We start from the raw sequence: 25,876 nt of genomic DNA on the forward strand, positions 1-25,876 counted from the left end.
AGGCCTCGCCAGACAGCCATTTTGCTTTTTTGCATTTCTTTTCCATGGGTATGGTCTTGATCCCTGTCTCCTGTACAATGTCATGAACTTCATTCCATAGTTCATCAGGTACTCTATCTAGGCCCTTAAATCTATTTCTCACTTCCACTGTATAATCATAAGGGATTTGATTTATGTCATACCTGAATGGTCTAGTGGTTTTCCCTACTTTCTTCAATTTCAGTCTGAATTTGGCAATAAGGAGTTCATGATCTGAGCCACAGTCAGCTCCTGGTCTTGTTTTTGCTGACTGTATAGAGCTTCTCTATCTTTGGCTGCAAAGAATATAATCAATCTGATTTCAGTGTTGACCATCTGGTGATGTCCATGTGTAGAGTCTTCTCTTGTGTTGTTGGAAGAGGGTGTTTGTTATGACCAGTGCATTTTCTTGGCAAAACTCTATTAGTCTTTGCCCTGCTTCATTCCGTATTCCAAGGCCAAATTTGCCTGTTACTCCAGGTATTTCTTGACTTCCTACTTTTGCATTCCAGTCCCCTATAATGAAAAGGACATCTTTTTTGGGTGTTAGTTCTAAAAGGTCTTGTAGGTCTTCATAGAACTGTTCAACTTCAGCCTCTTCAGCGTTACTGGTTTGGGGCATAGACTTGGATTACTGTGATATTGAATGGTTTGCCTTGAAAACGAACACAGATCATTCTGTCGTTTTTGAGATTGCATCCAAGTACTGCATTTTGGACTCTTTTGTTGACCATGATGGCTACTCCATTTCTTCTGAGGGATTCCTGCCCGCAGTAGTAGATATAATGGTCATCTGAGTTAAATTCACCCATTCCAGTCTATTTTAGTTCGCTGATTCCTAGAATGTCGACATTCACTCTTTCCATCTCTTATTTGACCACTTCCAATTTGCCTTGATTCATGGACCTGACATTCCAGGTTCCTATGCAATACTGCTCTTTACAGCATCGGACCTTGCTTCTATCACCAGTCACATCCACAGCTGGGTATTATTTTTGCTTTGGCTCCATCCCTTCATTCTTTCTGGAGTTATATCTCCACTGATCTCCAGTAGCATATTGGGCACCTACTGACCTGGGGAGTTCCTCTTTCAGTATCCTATCATTTTGCTTTTTCATACTGTTCATGGGGTTCTCAAGGCAAGAATACTGAAGTGGTTTGCCATTCCCTTCTCCAGTGGACCACAATTCTTTTAACAGCTATTATAAAAGCAACTCATTTCTTTCCATGGAGAAAGGAGTTTGCAGTGGGATCAGCCAGCTGAATGTGTTGGCCTGTGGGCAGGAAATGAAATGTGAGGAGTAAAGAGCTTGAAGTTCGAAAAACATTTGGCCTTATATGACCTTCTCTCTTTCTCAAAGCAATTTACTGAGTCATTCTTTCCATACTATTGTGGACTGAATTGTATATCCCTAAAATGCATGATGCTGAAGCCCTAACCCCCTAGTATTAAGTTAAATGAGGCCATTTGCGTGTTCAGTCACTCATGTCCAACTTTTTGCAACCCCAAGGACTGTAGTCTGCCAGGCTCCTCTGCCCACGGAATTTTCCAGGCAAGAATACAGGAGTAGGGTGCCATTTCCTTCTGCAGGGGATCTTCCTGACCCAGCGATTTCTTGCATCTCCTGTATTGGCAGGCAGATTCTTTACCACTAGCATCACCTGGAAAGCCCTAAATGAGGCTATTTTTGCTGATTAAAAAGTGACAAATGGTGTTTCCCTGGTGGGTGGGTGATAAAGAACCCACCTGCCAATGCAGGAGACGTAGGTTTGATCCCTGGTCCAGGAAGATCCCACAGGCCATGGTACATCTAAGCCTATGCGCCACAGCTATTGAGCCTGTGCTCTAGAGCCCTCAAACCGCAACTACTGACGCCAGCACAGAGCCCTCACTCTGCAACAAGAGAAGCCACCGCACTTAACGAAAAGCAGCCCCTGCTCTCTGCAACTAGAGAAAAGCCTGCACAGCAGCGAAGACCCAGCACAGCCAAAAATAAATTAATTAATTTTAAAAAGATAGATTGGGAAAAAAAAAACAAACAAACAAACTTGGGGCCAGGAGTGTGTTTTAACACACCCTCTGGTGGTTCTTATAAGTGTTAAAGTTTGAGTAGAAGTAATAACTCTAGAACACAACTAAAATGTTAGTCTTGGTGGGTTTTCTACAAACAAGTCCTGGGAAACTGACCAATCTCTGAACCCACCTATTGAAAAGACTAAAATTGTGTCCTTAAGTATTTCGTCTCATTCATTCCTTTATTTAGCTGTCCTGGGTCTTAGTTGTGGCATGCAGAGTCTAAATTTTATTATTATTATTTATTGGAGTATAACTGTTTTTCAGTGTTAGCTTCTGCTGTACCATAAAGCAAATCAGCTATATGTATACATGTATACATGTATCCCCTCTTGGACCTCCCTTCCACTGCCTCCCCCATCCCTTCCACTGCCTCCCCCTCCCTCCACTCATTTAGCTCATCATCAGTTATGGCATGCAAACTCTTAGTTGTGGCATGTGGGATCTAGTTCCCTGACCAGGGATTGAACCCAGGCCCCCTGCATTTGGAAGCTCAGAGTCTTGGCCACTGGGCCAGGGAAGTCCCAATTAGGTATGTCTTCTTGGTAGACTACGTGCCTGCTTACCTGCTTCATTCTTTTCTATATTCATTTTTACTGTGGTAAAATATGCAACATGAAATTTACCATCTTGGACTTCCCTGATGGTCCAGTGGCTAAGACTCTGTTCGCCCAATGCAGGGGGCTGGGGGTTTGATCCCTGGTCAGGGAACTTGATCCCACATTCCTCAACTAAAAATTCACATGTTGCAATTAAGATCTGGTGTAGCCAAATAAATATATTACAAAAAAATCTTACCATCTTAACCATTTTCAAGTGTACAGTTCAATGGTATTAAATACATTCACAACTGTTGTACAACCATCAGTATCATCCATCCCCATAACACTTTTCATCTTGTAAAACAGAAACTCTATACCCAGTAAACACTAATTCCCTCCCCCACCCACTCAGCTCCTGGCAGTCATCACTGTGTTTTCTGTCATCATGAATTTGACTATTCTGTCTCATATTAGTGGAATCACACAGTATTCATCTTTTTGTGATTGGCTTGCATCACTTATCATACCTGCTTCATTCCTGAGCATGGTCCCCTTATGAACTTTCTTATACAGAATCCCACAGAGGGTCACAATCAGAAGGAACAGCAACACCTGGTTAACTGAAATAAAGATAGAAACATGTTCAAGTCTAACCTGTCAAACTGAAATTGTGGATTAAGTTTAGAATAGCCAGTGTGAACACATGTGCTCCCTGACATTTCTGACATACACAGAAGTACAGATCTAGAACCTTTCTCTAAGCAGACAGCATTTGGAGTAAAGGGTTAATCTACGATACTGATGATACTCAAGGATGTCAGGTGTAGTTTAAGAAGAGACAGGGCTCTTCCCAGGCAGTCTGATGTACAGATTACTTAACCTCCCTGAGCCTCAGTTTGCTCATCTGCTAAATGGGGATTGTAATAATAATCATTACCTTTCAGAGGTGTTTTGAGAGTTAACAAAGCCCATGAAGGCCCAATAAAGACTTTGAAACTCTTATGTATTATCATTTACTATTTTTGTGCATCAAGATATTCATTTATTGGCTTCATACTGATCTATTTTCTGGCCTCTAGGCATTTGTCTTCACATTTGGAAAAGGAAGGAGTTGGACAGTCTTCATGGATGCCTTTCAGAGCTACATCCTAAAGCTCAGTTGTTCTGCCTTACTGACACCCACCATCTCCTCTCTGCCTTTCTGGGTTATCAGATTCAGACAGAGACAAGCAGGTACTATACTCAGTTTAAAACAGAAATACAGAGAAGCAGAAGACAAGAGACAAAATTTAGAGTTTGTCAATACAACTGATTAACATTCCCATCCCACAGCCAGTTTGGGGAAGCAGCCCAATGCCTCTACCATCTGACCCTTTTTTAGTATAAGTATATCCCATTCAGTATTGGGGATATACTTACACTAAAAAATTATTCATAGTTTATTAGAAATTCAAGTCTAACTGGATATTTCATCTTTTTATCTGCTACATTGGGCAGCTCTACTCTGAGGGTAACAGTAACACAATTAGGTTATTATTTTCCCACTAGATTCACAAACAAATGGATATAAAATCAGAGGCAAATCCAGGTTTTAATGGTGTCATAAGATTAAATAATTTGAGATGACTCTTTAAGAATAAGAAGACAAATTACAAATTAGACACAAACATGAATATTTATTTAAAATGAGAAAATAAACCATATTTGCAACTTTTATAGAACCATCAGACCACTCTCATGAAAAATCTACCCCTGAGCAAAACACTTAACTTTCTACAGAAATCATCCTCCTATGATAATGCTAAGAATTGCCTTTGGAAAACTATCCATGAAAATCAAAGAAAATTTCAAAAATAAATAAATAAAAGAAGACACAGAAGAAGACCCAGCATCAAAACAGTCCTCCAAAATATCTATTTTAAATCATAACTTTCCAAAGTTTGTAATCTTACTTTTTCGTAACAAAGCCATGTGGGTTCACGTGGATAAAAACTGTGACCTGTGGATTAAAGAATAAAATTTTGTTTAAGAGATAATCAACCCGAAAGTCATAATACAATTATTAAGGACTATGTCTTTGACTGTTTGATATATGGCAAATTTTATAATCATTCTTAACTGTTCTGAATTTAGAATTTTGGAAACTATTTCATGAATGTAGATCTCACCTCTTCAGATTGATTTCTCTGGTTGTACAAAATGTGCAAAAAGCCCCCAATGGGAATCTTTTACCTTCTTCAAGAAGCTGTGGTACATATACACAATGTATTACTCAGCTATTAAAAAGAATGCATTTGAACTAGTTCTAATGAGGTGGATCGGAGAAGGCAATGGCACCCCACTCCAGTACTCTTGCCTGGAAAATCCCATGAATGGAGGAGCCTGGTAGGCTGCAGTCCATGGGGTCGTGAAGAGTTGGACAAGACTGAGCGACTTCACTTTCACTGTTCACTTTCCTGCATTGGAGAAGGAAATGGCAACCCACTCCAGTGTTCTTGCCTGGAGAATCCCAGGGACGGGGGAGTCTGGTGGGCTGCTGTCTCTGGGGTCGCACAGAGTCGGACACGACTGAAGCGACTTAGCAGCAGCAGCAGCAGCAATGAGATGAGTGAAACTGGAGCCTATTATACAGAGTGAAATAAGTCAGAAAGAAAAACAGCAATAAGTATCTTAATGCATATAGTGGAATTTAGAAAGATGGTAACAATAACCCTATATGTGAGACAGCAAAAGAGACACAGAGGTAAAGAACAGACTTTTGGGCTTTGTGGGAGAAGGCAAGGGTGGGATGATTTGAGAGAATAGCATTGAAACATGTATATTACCATATGTGAAATAGATTGCCAGTCCAGGTTCGATGCATGAGACAGGGCGCTCGGGCCAGTTTACTGGGATGACCCTGAGGGATGGGATGGGGAGGGAGGTGGGAGGAGGGTTCAGGATGGGGGACACATGTACACCCATGGCTGATTCATGTCAATGTATGGCAAAAACCACCACAATATTGTAAAGCAATTAGCCTCCAAATAAATAACTAAATAAAGAAAGAAAGAAAGAACAGCCATGTGAGTTCCCTAGGTTAGCAGGTCAGATGGCACTAACTAAAAGAAATGTCACATAAGAAAGTTTCCTTGATATAAACTATCAATTCCATGCCTTTTCCTCTGCTATCATAACTTCCTTCCTTTGATAAGGATGCTCCTACATCTTTAGGAAACAGTAAGAAAACAGAACCATCCTTAGAGGAGTACACTTTACACCCCATTCAATCATTCATTCAGTAAACATTTACTGAGATCCTACTAAAAGTCCAGCACTGTGCTATGTCCTGGGGATGCAATAATGAACAAACTAGTCCTGGTCCCTAACATCATGAAGCTATATTCAGTGGGAAAAACAGATATTAAAATGTAACAAACAAAATACTTATCAGTAGATTATGACTGAAATAATTAGACATAAAGGAAACAACAGAGCTGCTGGAATAAAGATGAATAGAGGTAGGGAAGCATCTTGAAGACAAATCAGGAAAAGCCTTGAGGAGATGACATTTGATCAGGAGAAAGAGCAGGAGCCAGTGGAGAGAATGCAGAAGAGCATACCAGGCAAAGGGAACAGCAAGTGCAAAGGCCCTGGGGCTGAGGATCCTAAGTATCACAAGAGGCTCAGTGTAGCTGGAACATAGTGGACTAAGGGAAAGACTGACCAGAAGAGGCTGAAGACAAACTGTGGGGGTCAGTAAAGGAGTATGGATTTTATTTTAAGTGCATGTAGCCCCCTTCATCCACCTTTGTCTTCCTTAAATCCCTAAAGTAATGTTTTTCAAACATTCCCACAGAGATTCTTATGATAAAGGAAAGCAGACACTCAAAGTCATCCACAGTGAGTTGAAAATATCTAACAAGTTTCTTGCTTTACCTTTAAATTCATGTCAACTGTTACAAAAATATCTGAAAAAATAGTTCCTTTCATTGTCAGAAGAGCTCTTTTTGGGAAGAAAACTTTTCATTGTGAAATCCAGGTTTTCTATGCATGGATGAATGGATAGAGGTAAGAGAAGAAGAAAGCTAAGAGTAAATGATGAGCTGGAATCTGGTGGTTTGGCCACAGCCCCAGAAGAACAGCATATAAGGTGGAGAAAGGTCCTGGGACAGGAGCTGTCAACCACCCATTAGAACTTACTAAACAACACATTTCTAAATAACCAACAGGTTACTGAAGAAATCAAAAGGGAAATCAAAAAATTTCTAGAAACAAATGACAATGAAAACACAACTCAAAACCTATGGGATGCAGCAAAAGCAGTTCTAAGAGGGAAGTGTATAGCAATACAATCCTACCTCAAGAAACAAGAAAAACATCAAATAGACAACCTAACTTTATACCTAAAACAACTGGAAAAAGAAGAAAAAAAAAACCCCCAAAATTAATGGAAGGAAAATCATAAAGATCCAAGCAGAAATAAATGAAAAAGAAATGAAAGAAATAATAGAAAAGATTAATAAAACTAAAAGCTATTTCTTTGAGAAGATAAACAAAATTGACAAACCCTTAGCCAGACTCATCAAGAACAAAAGAGAGAGGAATGAAATCAACAAAATTAGAAATGAAAAAGAAGAGGTTACAACAGACAATGCAGAAATTTAAAGGATTATGAGACTATTATGAACAACTATATGACAATAAAATGGAAAACCTGGAAGAAATGGACAGATTCTTATATAAGTTCAATCTTCCAAGACTGAACCAGGAAGAAATAAAAATTATGAACAACCCAAGTACAAGCACTGAAATTGAAGCTGTGATCAAAAATCTCCCAAAAAGCAAAAGCACAGGACCAGATGGTTTCACAGGAGAATTTTATCAAACATTTAGAGAAGGGCTAATGCCTATCCTTCTAAGTCTCTTTCAAAAAATTGCAGAGGAACACTTCCAAACTCATTCTATGAGGCCACCATCACCCTGATACTAAAACCAGACAAAGACAACACAAAATAAGAAAACTACAGGCCAATATCACTGATGAACATAGATGCAAAAATCCTCAACAAAATTTTAGCAAACAGAATTCAGCAACACATCAAAAAGCTCATACACCATGATCAAGTTGGGTTTATTCCAGGGATGCAAGGATTCTTCAATATACACAAATCAATCAATGTGTTACATCATATTAACAAATTGAAAGATAAAAACCATATGATCATCTCAAGAGATGCAGAAAAAGCCTTTGACAAAATTCAGCACCTATTTATGATTCAGTTCACTTCAGTCGCTCAGTCGTGTCCGACTCTTTGCGACCCCGTAAATCGCAGCACGCCAGGCCTCCCTGTCCATCACCAACTCCTGAAGTTCACTCAGACTCACGTCCATCGAGTCAGTGATGCCATCCAGCCATCTCATCCTCTGTCGTCCCCTTTTCCTCCTGCCCCCGATCCCTCCCAGCATCAGAGTCTTTTCCAATGAGTCAACTCTTCACATGAGGTGGCCAAAGTACTGGAGTTTCAGCTTTAGCATCCTTCCTTCCAAAGAAATCCCAGGGCTGATCTCCTTCAGAATGGACTGGTTGGATCTCCTTGTAGTCCAAGGGACTCTCAAGAGTCTTCTCCAACACCACAGTTCAAAAGCATCAATTCTTCAGCACTCAGCCTTCTTCACAGTCCAACTCTCACATCCCTACATGACCACAGGAAAAACCATAGCCTTGACTAGATGGACCTTTGTTGGCAAAGTAATGTCTCTGCTTTTCAATATGCTATCTAGGTTGCTCATAACTTTCCTTCCAAGGAGTAAACGTCTTTTAATTTCATGGCTGTAATCACCATCTGCAGTGATTTTGGAGCCCAAAAAAATAAAGTCTGACACTGTTTCCACTGTTTCCCCATCTATTTCCCATGAAGTGATGGGACCGGATGCCATGATCTTCATTTTCTGAATGTTGAGCTTTAAGCCAACTTTTTCACTCTCCACTTTCACTTTCATCAAGAGGCTTTTTAGTTCCTCTTCACTTTCTGCCATAAGGGTGGTGTCATCTGCATATCTGAGGTTGTTGATATTTCTCCCAGCAATCTTGATTCCAGCTTGTGTTTCTTCCAGTCCAGCATTTCTCATGATGTACTCTGCATAGAAGTTAAATAAGCAGGGTGACAATATACAGCCTTGACGTACTCCTTTTCCTATTTGGAACCAGTCTGTTGTTCCATGTCCAGTTCTAACTGTTGCTTGCTGACCTGCATACAGATTTCTCAAGAAAACTCTGCAAAAAATGGGCATAGAAGGAACCTACCTCAACATAGTAAAGGCCATATATGATAAGCCTACAGCAAACATTATTCTCAATGGTGAAAAACTGAAAGCATTCCCCCTAAGATCAGGAACAAGATAAGGGTATCCACTTCCACCACTATTATTCAACATAGTTCTAGAAATCCTAGCTACAGCAATCAGAGAAGAAAAAGAAATAAAAGGAATCTGGATCAGAAAAGAAGAAGTAAAGCTCTCACTGTTTGCAGATGATATGATACTGTACATAGAAAACCCTAAAGATAGTATCAGAAAATTGCTAGAGCTACTCAGTGAATTCAGCAAAGTTGCAGAATACAAAAGCAATACACATAAATCACTTGCATTTCTATACACTAACAATGAAAAATCAGAAAGAGAAATGAAGGAATCAATTACATTCACCACGCAACAAAAAGAATTAAATATCTAGGAATAAACTTACCTAAGGAGACAAAAGAACTTTATACAGAAAATGATAAGACACTGATGAAAGAAATGAAAGATGACATAAACAGAGAGATAGTCAATCTTCCTGGGTAGGAAGAGTCAATATTGTGAAAATGACTATACTATCAAATGCAATCTACAGATTCAATGTGATCAAATTACCAATGGCATTTTTCACAGAACTAGAACAAAAAATTTTACAATTCATATGGAAACACAAAAGACCCCAAATAGCCAAAGCAGTTTTGAGAAAGAAGAATGGAGCTGGAGGAATCAACCTTCCTGACTTCAGATTATACTACAAAGCTACAGTCATCAAAACAGTATGATACTGGCACAAAAACAACAATATAGACCAATGGAACAAGATAGAAAGCCCAGAAATAAATCCATGCACCTATGGGTACCTTATTTTTGACAAGGGAGGCAAGAATACACAATGGAGCAAAGACAGCCTCTTCAATAAATGGTGATGGGAAAACTGGACAGCTACATGTAAAAGAATGAAATTAGAACACTTCCTAACACCATACACAAAGATAAACTCAAAATGGACTAAAGACCTAAATGTAAGACCAGAAACTATAAAACTCTTAGAGGAAAACGTAGGCAAAACACTCGATGACATAAATCAAAGCAAGATCCTCTATTACCCACCTCCTAGAGTGATGGAAATAAAAACAAAAGTAAACAAGTGGGACCTGATTAAACTTAAAAGCTTCTGCACAGCAAATGACACTATAAGCAAGGTGAAAAGACAACCCTCAGAATGGGAAGAAATAATAGCAAATGAAACAACTGACAAAGGATTAATTTCCAAAATATACAAGCAGCTCATACAACTCAATACCAGGAAAACAAACAACCCAATCAAAAAGTGGGGAAAAGACCTAAACAGACATTTCTCTAAAGAAGACACAGAGATGGCTAACAAACACATGAAAAGATGCTCAACATTGCTCATTATTAGAGAAATGCAAATCAAAACCGCAATGAGATGTCACCTCACACCAGTCAGAATGGCCATCACCAAAAAATCTACAAACAATAAGTGCTGGAGAGGGTGTGGAGAAAAGGGAACGCTCTTGCACTGTTGGTGGGAGTGTAAACTGATACAGCCACTATGGAAGACGGTATGGAGATTTTTTAAAAACCAGGAATAAAACCACCATATGACCCAGCAATCCCACTCTTAGGCATATACCCTGAGGAAACTAAAATTGAAAAAGACATATGTATCCCATTGTTCATTGCAGCACTATTTACAATAGCCAGAACATGGAAGCAACCTAGATGTCCACTGACGGATGAATGGATGAAGAAGTTGTGGTACATATACACAATGGAATATTCAGTTCAGTTCAGTTCAGTAGCTCAGTGGTGTCTGACTCTTTGCAACCCTATGAATCACAGCACGCCAGGCCTCAGGAATGCATTTGAGTTAGTTCTGATGAGGTGGATGAATGAATCTAGAACCTGTTATACAGAGTGAAGTGAATCAGAAAAAGAAAGATAAATATTGTATTCTAACACACATATACATATATATATATATGGAATCTAGAAAAATGGTACTGAAAAATTTATTTACAGGGCAGCAATGAAGAAACAGACATAGAGAATAGACTTATGGACATGGGGAGAGGGGAGGAGAGGGTGAGAAGTATGGGAAGAGTAACACGGAAAAGTTACATTACCATATGTAAAATAGATAGCCAATGGGAATTTGCTGTATGACTCAGGAAACTCAAACAGGGGCTCTGTATCAACCTAGAGGGGTGGGGTGGGGAGGGAGATGGGAGTGAGGTTCAAAAGGGAGGGGATATATGTATACCTATGGCTGATTCATGTTGAGGTTTGACAGAAAACAAAAAATTCTGTAAAGCAATTATCCTTCAATTAAAAAACAAATTAACAGCAACAAAAAGAACTTCTTTCCCTGTACAGATGGGCTCTCAGGACTTTAAAAGAACTGGAATTTTCAATACTCGGTCTGCAGCCTCTGCCATGCTCTGCACCTTCTAATCCCCACCCTGCCTCCACACTGCTTTTCTCATGAATCTAAAGACACACGTTGCTGTATTTGAGAGGAATCAAGGGAAGAGGGCATGTTCTTTATTTTGAACATGGAGGGTGGGAGAGAGAAGCAACTGATCTATAAAGCTCTGTGGGTATTGGACAGGAGAATGGAAGCCGTCAAGGACTGGTATAAAGTTTGGAGGGAATATTGCATCGGGGAAAGGAGAGTTAATTTCCTCTGAATCGCCAAATCAATGGTAGATGGCTAGAATCTTAACCTTTTTTGACACAAATATCTCAGAAGTTTGGTGAATCCTACAGATCTCTTCCCAGAATATCTTTAAAAGCTTAAAAGGTACATTTTGTTACAAAGAAAATCAATGATAAAATTTTAAAGCAAGCCCTCAGAATATTGGGGGAAAAAACATATTTGTGATCTACCAACAAACACACTTCTTTATTAAATAACAAGGAATATTAGCAGGTAGAATACTTACTGTAACTTGAGGTAGTGACGAACTTTTAAAAATGTGAGATATTTGTAACAAGTGTAATGTAATATGAAAACATCTGATTTATACTGATAATGAAGTCACAGGTACCACAATTTTTGTGGTTTGTTGCCTATATTCACAAGGGAAGGAAATGCTCAATTTTAAGGAGAGGTTAGTGAAATTAAAGATTCATTTTTTCTCATCTAAGTGCCTGAGAAAATGAAATGTATCTATGGACACTTTAAGCATCTGCACATTTTAGGTTAAAGATTACAGAATTTCTGGGGCTGATTCAATGGACAGCTAGGTTAAGATGTCAGAGAAAACTGACGTTTTTAATGTTTCACTTCATCTAGTAAAATTGCTTCTTTGGGAAGATTTGCCAGGTTTGTGCTGTAGCTTTTTGTAGCCCCAGACTCACAGAGTGTGTGTGTGTGTGTGTGTGTGTGTGTTTGTGTGTGTGTGGCAGGGAATGGGGGTGGGCTGGGGAGGAACTCGGGGGTGGGCTGTTGTGCACTGCAGAATGAGAAAGTGTCCCAGGCAAACAGTAGGAGAGGAGCAGGTTGATTCTCAAGGTGACTGCCAGGGGTGAGGAGCACAAATGAAAAAGAAAGCCCTCAAAGGAAGGCTGAAGGCATGCCAGAGACTGATCTGGGATAGGATTTGCCTGTTTTTCATAGCTGTACACTGCCGGGAGTAATTACAATATCTGTCTTTTCACAACTTCATATAGACCAGTGTTGAAACACCTGCCTCTCCACTGAACATTATAGAAAATAAAAAAGGGCCCAGGACACAAACAGAAGGAGACTTTTCACTTGGTAATCTTATAGGACTTACTAAATAACCAATATGGCTCTCAACACCAATCAATTAAAATGGGCAACACTGATGTCCCACTGGTCTGTTCTGACTGATAAACAGAAGCCTTGGCACCCATAGAATGTTGAATGACATAAACGCATTATCTACTCAGTCAAATAAATAGTTAAGTACAAGAGAAGCTAAACACACATGCACACACGCGCGCACGCACACACACACACACATACACACACAACAAAGAGTGGCTGTCACATCATCAACCATCCTTATCTTCTCCCAGAATAACTTCTTACTTCTTTTGCTTGAGACAAATGCATAGCAAATTCCAAGCCATCTATCAACTAGATATACTACAGGAACAATTTCTTTTAACAGGAGAGGCAACTACCTCTTCAAAAAATAAAGAATTGGCCTTATAAGAACTATTCTGCCAAGATACTTGAAATATGTTGACAAGGTCATTTCTTTGTAGTGTCCTAGATTTCCATAAATTTCCTATTGTCAACTTCCGTAATTAGAAAGAGCGTTTCACTCAGGGAAACACAACCAGTGACATATAATAAAATTCAGTATACTTGCTTTTTAAAAAAAAAAAAAGACTTCCTTCTTGTGACATGTCAGTGATTAAAGGCATATCAGATCAGCTTCAAAATTTGATTTGTTGATTTTTTTTCATGTTTAAATTTTTACTTATAGTAAAATTCACTTTTCTAGTTGTACCATTCTGTGATTCTTAACACATGCAGAAATTCTTGTGATAATCCCAGCAAATGCAATAAAGAACAATTCCAGCACCTCCAAGGAATTCCCCTGCATTGCCCTCTCGAAGATGAACTCAACCTGACACCTAGCCCCTGGTAACCCCTGATCTAGTCTCTGTCCCTATAGTTTTGCCATGTCCAGAACATCATATGAATGGAATCACACACTTTACAGTCTTTTGAGACTCTTCTTTAGTTAGTTATTTTTGGCTGTGCTGGGTCTTTGCTGCTGAGTGGGCTTTTTTCTAGTTGTGGCAATCGGGGGCTACTCTCTAGTGGCAGTGTGTGGGCTTCTCAATGCAGTGGCTTCTCTGGTTGCGGAACAAAGGCTTTAGGGCACAAGGGCTCAGTAGTTGCCACTCTCAGGCTCTAGAACACAGGTTCAGTAATTGTGGTGTACTGGCTTAGTTGCTCCACGGCATGCGGAATCTTCCCAGACCAGGGATCAAACCTGTGTCCCCTGCATTGACAGATGGATTCCCATCCACTGTACCACCAGGGAAGTCCCTGAAACTCTTCTTTTGCTTAGCAAGAGACATTTGGGATTCATACTTGCTGTTGTATGTATCCATAATTTGTTCCTTTTGATTTTTTTGGCCACACTCTGTGGCATGAGGGATCTTAGTTCCCTGACCAGGGATTGAACTCACACCCCCCTGCATTGAAAGTACAGGGTCCTAACCACTGGACCACCAAGAAAGTCCCTTTCTTATTTTTGAGTTTTGAGAGTTCTTTACATATTCTGGATACAAGTCTTTTCTTAGATATGTGATTTGCAAATACTTTCCTCCAGCAGATGGCTCTTCTTTTCAATCTTCTAATAACAAATTTTGCAAAGCAAAAGTTTTCAATATTGATGATGTCCATTTCATCAGTTTTTTTCTTTTTCATATCATGCTTTCAATGTCATATCTGAGAACTTCTAGTCTAACTCAAGGTCATGATGAGTTTCCCCTGCGTTTCCTTCTGAGAGTTTTATAGTTTTATATTTCCATTTTGAGTCTTTTTTTTTTATATGGCATGAGGTATAGGTGAAAGTTCATTTTTAATCATATAAATGTCCAGTTGCTCTGGGACCATTTGTTGAGAAGACTATCCTTTCCCTCGAATTGATTTTTTTTCTTTAATGTTTAATTTGTCAAGGAGTTTGAATCTAAAGGATGACATGTGTTCTAAAGAAGATTTCTTATTCTCTCCTATGCGTTTTACAAGAATTGTAGATCTGGATAGCAATCAATGGCTAAAAAGTAACTTATATCATCAAATAAAGATTCAACATTTTCCAAGTACCACCAGACTTAAGGAGACAGGAAAAGGGCTGATATATCATTAAAAAGTTTCAACCAAACATTTCCCCAAATCCATTCTATCTTTGCACAATATTCTGGAGTATTTTATCTGTGCTCTGAAAATTCAAGAGAGCTAACAAACTCTCTGCTCTCAAAATATACCTCTTATAACTCTGCTTCCCGGTTGTCCCAGTTCCCCATTTATCTATATGATTATCATAATATCTTATATGTTCATTAGAAGAAGCAGTGGGCATTAAGAGAAGCAGAAGATAGCAGGGTAAGTTAGATGAAAAAACATGAAGTATAATCATTAGAATTTTAGATTTTAAAATTCATTTTAGCTTGGAAACCTAAAATTAAAATTTGTCACATATTCAATCATTTCTTTGCGGCATTTTCCAAGAGCTGAAAACTGATTTCATTTATCTTAAAAAAAAAAAAGAAGAAGAAGAAGAGAAAGAAAAATAGCTAATTTGCCATAAATAACAATTTGTCTTGAAAACTCAAAGTTTATTTTAAAATTAAATTGATGCTTCTTAATTTTTCTCCTTCTAAGGAACTTCTGAACTTGATATTTGACCAGAGGTAACAGTTGGCAAACAAAGATTATTAACCTTTAGGAATTAGCAACATGACAGAGACACCCCAAGGGATGAAATCAGGAAAGGCAAGGTATCATAGTACTCCAGGGATTCCTTATGAACCAAAGTGTTTTGAGAACTTGTTGGCAGTGATCTGGGGAAATGCTTCAACGGGGATTTGATTCAAGCCTTTAATTCACTGTAAACAACTGGCTACAATGCCTCTTTCATTTTCCCGGGGTTCAGACTGCACACCCAGGAGCTCTGAGTGCATTGGCAATGGCCCTTTTCCTTTTCTCCTCATGAACTTGGGGAAGAATTGAGTCAAAAAGCACATTATTTATGGTTGTTCTGAGACTGGTTTCAGGTACTTTTTATCCACCTACTATTCTAGATGATATGTGTTAAGCTAACTTTTTAAGGCGTTGTCAACCTAACATGGTCTTTGACCACATGTCTGTTCCATTCCAAAGACCATCTAGTACCACGGGAGAGAATGAGAGGGAGGCCAGAAGGCTCTGGGCTCTGAATTCCTGAGGCCAGCTCCTCCCTGGATATCCCAGTCAGCCAACCCAATAAATTCCTGTCTTTTCCTTAAACAGCTTTGAAATGACGTTCCATTTCTTGCAAACAAGGATCCTTACAAATGCATTCCTTGTAACCAAAACAGTACGCACATTTAGAGAGAAGCTTGCAGGGGCCAGATGATAATAATAGGTACCATTTACAGAGCTTAATTTGCACCCAGATCTATGTTGACCATTTAGGTACATTATTATCTTTTTTAATTCTTATGAATAAACTTAGATGAATATATTACTAATTCCATTTTTCAAACGAGGAAACTGTGACTTAGAGAGAGTGACTTGCTCAAAATCACACAGCTAGTATATAAATGGTGTGACAGGGATTTGAAATTAGGGCTTTCTGACTTCAAAGCTGATGCTCTTTAACCACAGGACTCTAGAAGAGCTATTTTGGCTACCCCAAAGGCAGGGGAGGTGGGCTCCAGGTAACAGATGTCAATGTGTGTTGATGAAATTCACAGCTCCCAGGGAAGTTGGTCCACTTTCCCCTGAGTGCTCGGTTACTCTAACTACTGAGGTCATACATCTGAAAAGGGTGGTATCTTCTCCTGTCCAGCATGTTGTCAACTCTAAACTCTGTTTGAGATAAAATAAGAGGCTTCAGAAACCTGATATGGCACATCTAACTGCAAGGCACAGCAGTGGTGAGCCAAGGAAGGGAATTCCTGAAACAAATTCTTATAGGAAAACTTCTAAGGTGATTTTGAAATGCAAGGCTGAGAGGAGTTCTTGAGAAGGTTTCCAAGAAAAAACTTCTTTTGTTTACTTTTTAAAAAGAATATGAGATTGTTATAGAGATTCAGTACGCCTGATTGGCATCTTTCTCCCTCTCTTTACAATTTCATCTCATCTCTGACGGTGGCACATTCCATTTAAGCTGCTGTAAAGTGGTGTTTCCAATACTTGCAGGCCAAAGCGTTCTAATTAAGTAGGTGCCCAAGAGATGTTTGCATCTTTTAGAGAGGAGCTGATGGTGTGGATTTGGCAGAGGGAGCAGAAGTGTAAAGGGGTAGAAGAACAATGGGAGAGATCAGGGACGAGAGCTAGAGGGAACGGCTGCAGGATACCTTAAGAAGACACAGAGTAAGAAGCAGAGATCTGGGGCCAAGAGAAACTGGGGCAGAGGCTGAGAGAGCTCTTCTGAGCTAATATGGCCCCTGCCAGCAAGGCAATGCATCACAAGACTCATTCCTACATGGAAGAGGACCCGGTGCACGGCCGTGCAGACCACCTGCCAGCTCTCTCCCACTCTACACACATCCTGTGTGTAGCCTATGGAACCCCACACTTGCCTGCTTTCCCACCCACTGTGTGATCACTCATTCTCAGATTCTTCGGCTATTCCCTCATCTCCAGAACTTCTAAATGGTGGAACAACTCAAGACTCAATTTTTTATTTCTTCTCTCTCTAAACTCTTGCCTTAGGCAGTCTCACCCTGTTTCCTGGATTGAATGCATGCATGCTCAGTAGCTCAGTTTTGTCCGAGTCTTTGCAACCCTGTGGACTGTAAGCTCACCAGGCTCCTCTGTCCAAGGGATTCCCCAGGCAAGAATACTGGAGTGGGTTGCCATTTCCTTCTCCAGAGGATCTTCCCAACCCAGGAATTGAAACTGCGTCTCCTACGTCTCCTGCATTGGCAGGTGGATTCCTTACCACCTCACACCTGGGAAGCCCCTCCTGGCTTGAGATACCATTTACATGCTAATTACTCCCAAATTACTGCCTGCAGCCCATTTCTCTCATGTGGACTCCAGACTCCTAAAGCCAAGTGTCTCTGGGCATCTCCACTTGGAGGCATCCTCATGTCGAAATCTTAGCTCCTGATGTTTCCCCACCATCATCTTTCCCAACTCCATTCTTATAATTGCTCATGAAAATAAGCTTGGTTTTGTCCCTGACTCCTCTGTTTCTCCTTCCCTACAGATGGATTGACAACAAAGCCTGTCAGTTCCACCTTCAAAATACATCCAGAATCTTCACCACCTGTACTGCCTTCACCCTGGCCTGATCAGCATCATCACCTGTACTGTCTTCGCCCTGGCCTGATCAACATTATCCTTTGACAAGATGATACGGTCTTTGTCCCCCTTCAATTGATTATTTTTTATATTAGATTTCTGTTCAGAATTCTCCGAGGCCTCTCTATTTCTCTTAGAGTAGAAGCTGAAGTCCATACAGTGTCCTATAAGATTTCACCCGATCACACTGCCCTCCTTGCCAGACACTCTTCTGCCTCAGAGCCCCTTACACTCCTGGCACCTGGAATGATGTTCCCTTCACCCAGAACACTCCTCCCAGATATCCACATGGCCCACTTCTTCACTTTGCTCAGACTCAGGCAAAAACCCCCTAACCCCAGCAATACATGTATTACTTCGTATTTCCCCAATCAGGGATTGAATGCCCCCTGCATTGGGAGCACAGAGTCTTAACCACTGGCCTGCCAGGGAAGTCTATATTCTTCTCAGCAATGACCACCATCCAACATGCTGCTCATTTTTCACTGGCTTATTGTCTGTCTGCTGCCAACAGCAGGGGATTCCCTCGTAGCTCAATTGATAAAGAATCTGCCTGCAATGCAGGAGATCTGAGTTTGATTCCTGGGTCAGAAAGATCCCCTGGAGAAGGAAATGGCAACCCACTCCAGTATTCTTGCCTGTAGAATCGTGTGGACAGAGGAGCCTGGCAGGCTATAGTCCATGGGGTCACAAAAGTTGGACACCAACTTAGCAACTAAACCACCAACATCCAACGATAGGCTACAAGTTCCATAGATGTAGGGTATTTTGTCTGTTTTTGTTCATTGCCATATGCCCAGTACAAGTGACCAGAGATATAAACTCTCAAAAATATTTCTTCCTAGAAGGAGGGATAAGCAAGTGGCCCTCTCCTCCAGGAAGCTGCACAAGAACATCAAACATCATCTGTTCTCACCTGAAATCAGCAGCTGCCCCACAGAACCTCCTTTGGTGTTCTCTGGGCATCCTCCTCTGCTTCCTCCCAATCCCTTATCCAACCAACCTCTGATTCTGACAGCTTCACCTCGTGTTTCTTAACCCCTCTCCTTTCTCTCCTGCCTCATCTCACTCATTAACTCTGCAGGAACTTCCCGCCTAGACTTTCTACATCTGGAATCTCTGCTCCCTCCCCTTCCCCAATCTATCACTGGTACAGCTGTCACAGTGACTATCTTTATTGTTTAATAATTATATCAAATTAATTGGAAACATACACTCAGCTTTAGTATCCTTATTTTTTGTTTGATTTTCCTTTTCTTTATCACTTGAAACATTTCAAGTCTACAAAAAGCTGAAAGAATGAATTTTCATATACCCTACACCAAATTCACCAATTGGTAACATGTTGCCATCTTTCCTTTCTCTCTTTCTCCCCACTTCCCGCCTCCCTCCTTACACACACATACACACACACACACGCACACACACACACACACACATCTTCAGCCCTAAATACTTCATCATGCATCTCTTAAGGACAAGGACATCCTCCTGTATAATCACAACACCATTATCACACCTAAGAAAAATAAGAGAAAGGCCAGGAAGAAGACCCAAGCCCTCTGCTTTTATTCTTGGCCTTTCTCTTACCTTCACAACAAGGATGCCCAGAACTGTATCCTCTGCACCTCTGTAAGCTCTCCTAGGCTGAGTGACTTCTGTGTTGTGGTTTCTCTATAGTAACAGTCAAGCCTTGAACATTCAGAGCCCATAGGCCTGACTACAGGATGGCAAGAAAGAGGCAGCTGGGGTGTCACCTCACAGTCAGTGTTGGAAAGAGGGAATCCTTAGGAAAGGCCCTGAATGGTGGCAAGGAGGATCTTGCATGGGGAGTTGTTTACCAGATGCCAGACTTTGGGGCTGCGGCCAAATCTGGAAAGAATGTTTTGAGACCTGGCAGTTGCTAAGGGGATTAGCTCTGCCTTGGAAGAAAAGGCAAAACTGGGAAGGACTCCAGAAAAGTATTCCAAAAATCAGAGCCCATAAGTTTTATTTTACATGCCAACTCTAATCAGTTGGTAGGAGCTTTCAGAATTGATAAATGGAGATGGCGTCTAAAGCCATCACCAGACTCAGTAAAAGAAAGAAAGAGAGAGAGAGAAAAGAAGGAAGAAAGAAAGAGAAAGAGAGCACTGTGATTGATTAATAATGTCTGCCATGGGTTCAGGTAAAGAGTAATGGGAAAGGATCTGGGAATCAAAAGGAAGATAAAAGTGAGGGCTCCTAAAATGTACTTTTGAATGACTTAAATCCAGCAGAGCATATACCTGAGTGGAAACAACACAGGCTTTGTGACTTTGAATTCTGGTTCTGCCTCATTTCTTACTGTGTAATCTTGGGCAATTTACAAAACCCGATCTGTGAAATGGGACTGTTTTGCAGATTAGATGAAATAATGCATTACAAAGATAATTATTTACATAGTAATTTCCATGAACCAAACATTGTTCTAAGACCTTTGCATGTAAATTAATTTGATTCCCACAACAACCCTATAAGGTTATTCTTCCTAGTTTATCCCAGGAAACTGAATCTCAGAGAGGTTAAGAGAACTGCCAAGAAGATCTGTGATTTTACAGAATTCTATAAGACTCGACTCTGGAGTTCATAGGTGCATAAAACACAGTCAGTAGGGCACTTCAGCTTAAACCAGGCAGGCTACAGAATCATCAACAGGACAGGAGCATGGGTTCACTTGAAGAGAAGAAAAAGGACAAAACCAGGACTCAGGAATTTGACCTTCAACAAAACACCTCTGGCCCTTTTATGTTTTGCCGGAGCATGAAGGTCTTACTCCAGATCCACCAAAATACACAGGATAGGGAAGTCTTCATTTTGCAGAGGACCCATCCTGCTTTCTCCTGCATTGGATTCAAGCATTCCTTTACAACATGGCCTTAGATCAGGTGTCGACAAACTACAGCCAGATCCTGGCCATCACTGTTTGTTTTTTTCTAAATAATGTTTTGTGGGAACATAGCCAGGCTTTTTCTTTGATGTTGATGTTTGAAGTTTTTTCCATGGCCAATTCCACACTACTTCCGCAGAACAGAGCCATCATGATGGAGACCACCTGGCCTGCAAAGCCCCTTATATGGCCCTTTGCAACGAACGTTTGCTGATTCCTGCTGCCCACCTTAGGCCAGACTTTGTACATATGAATATGTTACGTATGACCAATCATCTTGGGTGTTCGCCAGGAGAGGTAGCAAGTAGGACATCCATAAGAGGAACCAAGATAAAAACAGGTGTGGGCAGAAGAAGATATTGCAAAGCTTCCCTGGAAGTCCAGGGGTTAACGCTCCAAGTGTCCATTGCAGGGGGCACAAGTTCAATACCTGGTCAAGGAACTAAGATCCCACATGCCATGTGGCATGGCCCAAAAATAAAAATTAAATTTAAAAAATAGTATATTGCAGAGTAATAACATGTTAAGCTATGTGATGTGATAAAATGGCTCGGCATCAACTGGGACCTGCAGTGTTAAACAAAGAAGCAGATTTCTGTGGAACTTCTTAGGACTTTTAGAATGCCATCACGACTTGAGCGTGCTGAGAGGAGGATATGGCTCACAGAACATATTTTCCTCATGGGACTATCTTCTTTGGAACATTCTTTGGCAGATGCTGAAATAAAAGAAGTCTTTAGAATCAAGCTCCCTGGGAACTAGGAATGAAATGGTGAAGGCTGTGGCTTGGTGAGCACATCTTTCTCTCATCAAGGGAAGAGGCAGGAGAACTAAAGAGAGGCAGAGTGGAAAAAAGAAGGAGAGGTGTTTGAAGAGAAGGAAGAACGTCGGGCCCTGGAGAGACAACTTGGGTGGATGTGAGGAACGTCTGGTGACTGGGCTATTAGGGGGAACCGTGTATCCAAAGTGGGGCTATGGCCCAGTGCAGGATGTGTGGTCACTTTCCCCGCCCCCAGCATCATCATCACTAGAGATGCACCACTAGAGAAGCTTCCCTCCCTCCCTGAGGGCTCAGTACTCTGCTGATCCTGCATTATGCCCTTCCAGACACAGTAAAGTAAAAGTGGTAGTCACTTGTCACTTGGCAAAGCCTTGGTGCTTCCCTGATGGCTCAGCTGGTAAAGAATCTGCCTGCAATGCAGGAGACCTGGATTTGATGCCTGGGTTGGGAAGATCCCCTAGAGAAGGGAATGACTACCAACTGCAGTATTCTTGCCTGGAGAATCCCATGGACAGAGTAGCCTGGCGGGCTATAGTCCATGAAGTCGCAAAGAGTCAGACATGACTGAGCGACTGCCAGTGCAGGAGACTCTGGAGACATGGGTTCAATCCCTGGGTCAGGGAATCCCTGGAATATATTCTTGCCTGGAAAATTCTACAAACAGAGGAACATGGACAGTGTGTGGGACCACAAAGAGTCGGACACAACTGAGAGACTGAGCACACAACACATTCACACATATGATGTCCCTTAATTCCTATTTTACAAATAAGAAGAGTCACCCAGAGTCAAAGCTTCTAAGTGGCAGTGCAAAGACTCATCTCTGTGAGTCAGACCCCAGAGCCCATGTTCTCACCACTGCCCTGCACAGCTCTGAGTTAGATAGAGACCCAGAATTCCATCATGCAGCATGCAAAAGCATTCCGTGTATGGATGCAACACCAAAACATTCGGAGGACAAGACAAACAAACCAATGTCGCTTGGGAAATTTGGCTGCACAGGGCCAAACAGCTAGGGACTGCCTTTTCCACAGCACATTCAGATGTTTGGATATCATATTTTCTTCTTTTCCTTTTCCTCTTATATTAAGTATCCCTTCTTAAGTTATGTCATAAGTTACTTATCAGTTTTTATCAGGCTTAGCCAATGTATTATTCTTGCTCATAAAGTGAACATAAGAGGACATTTTTTGAACATTAAAAAGCATTTTTCAGCCTGAACACTATGACTACTGTATTTACAATAAGCCTTATTTAGATTTCATATGATTGCTAGTTCTTTGCGGGGGAAGTGGGGCGGTGCTTGGAGCCCTCAGAACAGCTTCCTAGGACAGATTCCGAAAACAAGATTCATAACTCAGTTAAATCTTTTGTGGCTCAGAAACATACCTGTCTTAAATGCTAGCATTTATCAAGTCCTAGCTAACCGATGATTTCCACACTGAAAATATGAGGAAAACAGTAAATCAACACTCTTTGGCGGGTAGGGAGATGGAGATAAATCCAGGTCTGGAAAAGCAATGCAGGATGTGAAAAACTTGCACACTATTTTGGATTTGCAGCAATGGCAAAAAAATGAAGCAGATTCCGCTGGCATGCTACAAACATCAGCTGGGGGCGCCTGAAGGTGGTTTGCATGGGACAGTCCACCTCAGATCTACTTTCTTGCGTCTACAGCAAAATGAAGGACAGCTGCCAGCAGGCCAGAGTGAAATAGACAGGCTGTCACCCTGTTGTAAATTTCTGTTTACCTGGTGAGCGGTGAGATCAGGATTCTGGGTTCCTCCGTCCAAAGAGCTGCAGGGCAGAGCGTTCAAATCGTAGCTGGCCCCAGGGTACTGCCCTTCATGGTGCTTCAGCTGCTTCTAAAATCCCATTGGAAATCTCAAAAGGCTGGAGAGCCTCGAGGCCAATATTCCGTTTCCAAGAGAGTCCTGCTCCCCCACTGTACCTCCCTTGCTTGCGTCGACTTTGGAGCGGGTCGGGTTTCTTCCACCCCTGCTCCAAGCAGCTGGGAATCCAGGCGCTGTGCTGGCCGAGTGAGGAGGCCTCTGAAACCACTTCCAGATGTGCTTGGCTGGCTGGCTCCGACGGGCCAGACTTCCTTTTGCAGCCTCCTCCGGCAGCCCGCAAATCATTTTGAAAACAAGGCTGCTCTGGAGGTAAAGATTCAAAACCGGAAAAAAGCAAATGCTTGGAGGGTGAATTTCCACCACACATTGGGGCTCAGGTACATGTTGAGAGGGCGAAAGTGAAGAAGTTAAGTGCATACCAATTTTAAGACTGTCTTCATGGCCACTAGCTTCACCTGAAATGCCCTTGTCATTAGAATGCATTCGTGTCCAAGTCAACACCCAGATAACAACTGTGGTATCCTCTGCCAAGGCAATGATAGTGACAGAAAGTTTCTAGATGGTGTGTTTTGTGCCTGAACATGGAAAGGAATCAGGCAGTGCATCAGCCCCACCCAGTTATGTGCTGTTCTGTGTTCCTGCCATTTATTCTCAGAAACCCAGGAAACCGTGCCAGCACTTTGCCTGGGATCATGGAATGTATTCAGCAGTGGCTTCTCTCCCTAGTTCCTACAAGGAAATGAGTCTGCCTCTGCTCACTGCCTCCATCTAAAATGATATTGCCCAACAGAAATATAATGCAAGCCACATTGCCATTTAAAATTTTCCAATAGTCGCTTTAAGAAAAATATTGTGTCCACAAGTCTCTTCTCTGTGTTGGCGTCTCCACTGCTGTCCTGCAAATAGGTTCATCAGTGCTGTCTTTCTAGATTCCATATATGTGCGTTAATACAGTGGGGGAAGGTGGAGGAGGGACAAACCGAAAGAGTAAGAACGAAAAATACACATTACCATATGTACAAAAGATGGCCAAAGGGAATTGCTGTATTAAACAGGGAGCTCAAACCTGGTACTCTGACAACCTAGAGGGGTGGGATAGGATGGGAGGTGGGAAGGAGGTTCAGGAGGGAGGGGACATATGTATACCTATGGCTGATTCATGTTGATGTGTAGCAGAAACTAACACAATATTGTAAAGCCGTGATCTTCCAATAATTAAAAAATAAAATCTCTTAGTTTAAAAAAGGATAGTGAAGTAAGTCAGAGAAAAACAAATATTGTATAATAACGCATATATGTGGAGTCTAGAAAAATAGTACTGATGGACCTATTTGCAGTGCAGGAACAGAGATGCCGATGCAGAGAATGGACTTGTGGACATAATGGGCGAAGGGAAAGGTGGGACGAATTGAGAGAACAGCACTGATGCATATACACTACCATATGTAAGATAGCTAGCTGGAGGGAAGCTGCTGTGTGCACAGCACAGGGAGCTCAGCCTGGTGCTCTATGATGACCCAGAGGGGTGGCACGTGATGGGGGAGTGGAAGGGAGGTCTAAGAGGGAGGGGATCTATGTGTACATACAGCTGATTCACACTGTTGCAAAGCAGAAACTAACATAACATTGTAATGCAGTTATCCTCCAATTTAAAAATAAAGCATCTAAAAAATCCTTCACAAAAAAGAAAAACACAAAGAGGTCAAATTAATTTTAATGATAAATTTTATTTAACTCAATATATTAAAAATACTATTTCAACATTTCATTGGCAGAAAACTTATTAACAAGACATTTCACACTTTTTGTTTTGTATGAAGCCTTTAAAATCTGGTGTGTCTTTTACATTTGCAGCATGTCTCAATTCCAACACTAAATTTCATCAGAAACAACTGATATGTATTTAGATTTTATAAAATTTATGATTTAAAAAACAGATTTGCAGGCTCAGGTTGCTCCAAACACACTTCAAACTTTTCCAGTCACTGGATCATGAATCAGTTTTTCAACTGAAATTGATTAAGACTAGGTACAATTTAAAATTCAGTTCCTCAGTGGCACTAGTCACATTTTAAGTTCTCATAGCCAGTGTTGCTAGTGGCTACTGTAATGAACACTGTGGCTCTGAAGGATTTAGTGCGGGCTGGTTTCAGACTTGAACTTGCAGAGTCAGAGTATCTAGACCAGATCTATTTGTATAGAACTTTGAACATTAACAAAGCATTTTGATATCTTCTATTTTGTTTTATCTGTATAACATTCTTGTTAGGTAAGTTGAACAGATGTTTTTTGCCCCAGTCTGCAAATGAGCAAGCTGAGCCTTTGAGCAAGTTAAAGTCCAAGTTCCCACAGCAATATAGTAATGAAGCAGGAACTGGAATTTCTGTTCA

The 25,876-nt window shown here is 41.0% G+C and overlaps 1 protein-coding gene across 3 annotated transcripts in view; it reads right to left on the minus strand.

The window, feature by feature from the left end:
- Nucleotides 1–25,876, minus strand: part of GLT8D2 (glycosyltransferase 8 domain containing 2) — a 58,311-nt gene that overhangs the window by 18,532 nt on the left and 13,903 nt on the right. Inside the window, exons 1-3 of one of the 3 annotated variants that reach the window (XM_019961206.2) lie at nt 23,385–23,723; nt 4,587–4,633; nt 3,162–3,254 (exon numbers count right to left, since the gene is read on the minus strand). In XM_019961206.2, the coding sequence (XP_019816765.1) occupies nt 3,162–3,254; nt 4,587–4,605 (112 nt within the window). In that variant the 5' untranslated portion in view covers nt 4,606–4,633; nt 23,385–23,723. Of the gene's footprint in view, nt 1–3,161; nt 3,255–4,586; nt 4,634–19,534; nt 19,556–23,384; nt 23,724–25,876 lie in introns of those variants that run through there. The other 2 variants (XM_070789637.1, XM_070789638.1) reach the window with 2 other exon arrangements.

The sequence above is a fragment of the Bos indicus genome, chromosome 5, assembly GCF_029378745.1.
Source record: "Bos indicus isolate NIAB-ARS_2022 breed Sahiwal x Tharparkar chromosome 5, NIAB-ARS_B.indTharparkar_mat_pri_1.0, whole genome shotgun sequence".
In the NCBI taxonomy this organism is placed as follows: domain Eukaryota; kingdom Metazoa; phylum Chordata; class Mammalia; order Artiodactyla; family Bovidae; genus Bos; species Bos indicus.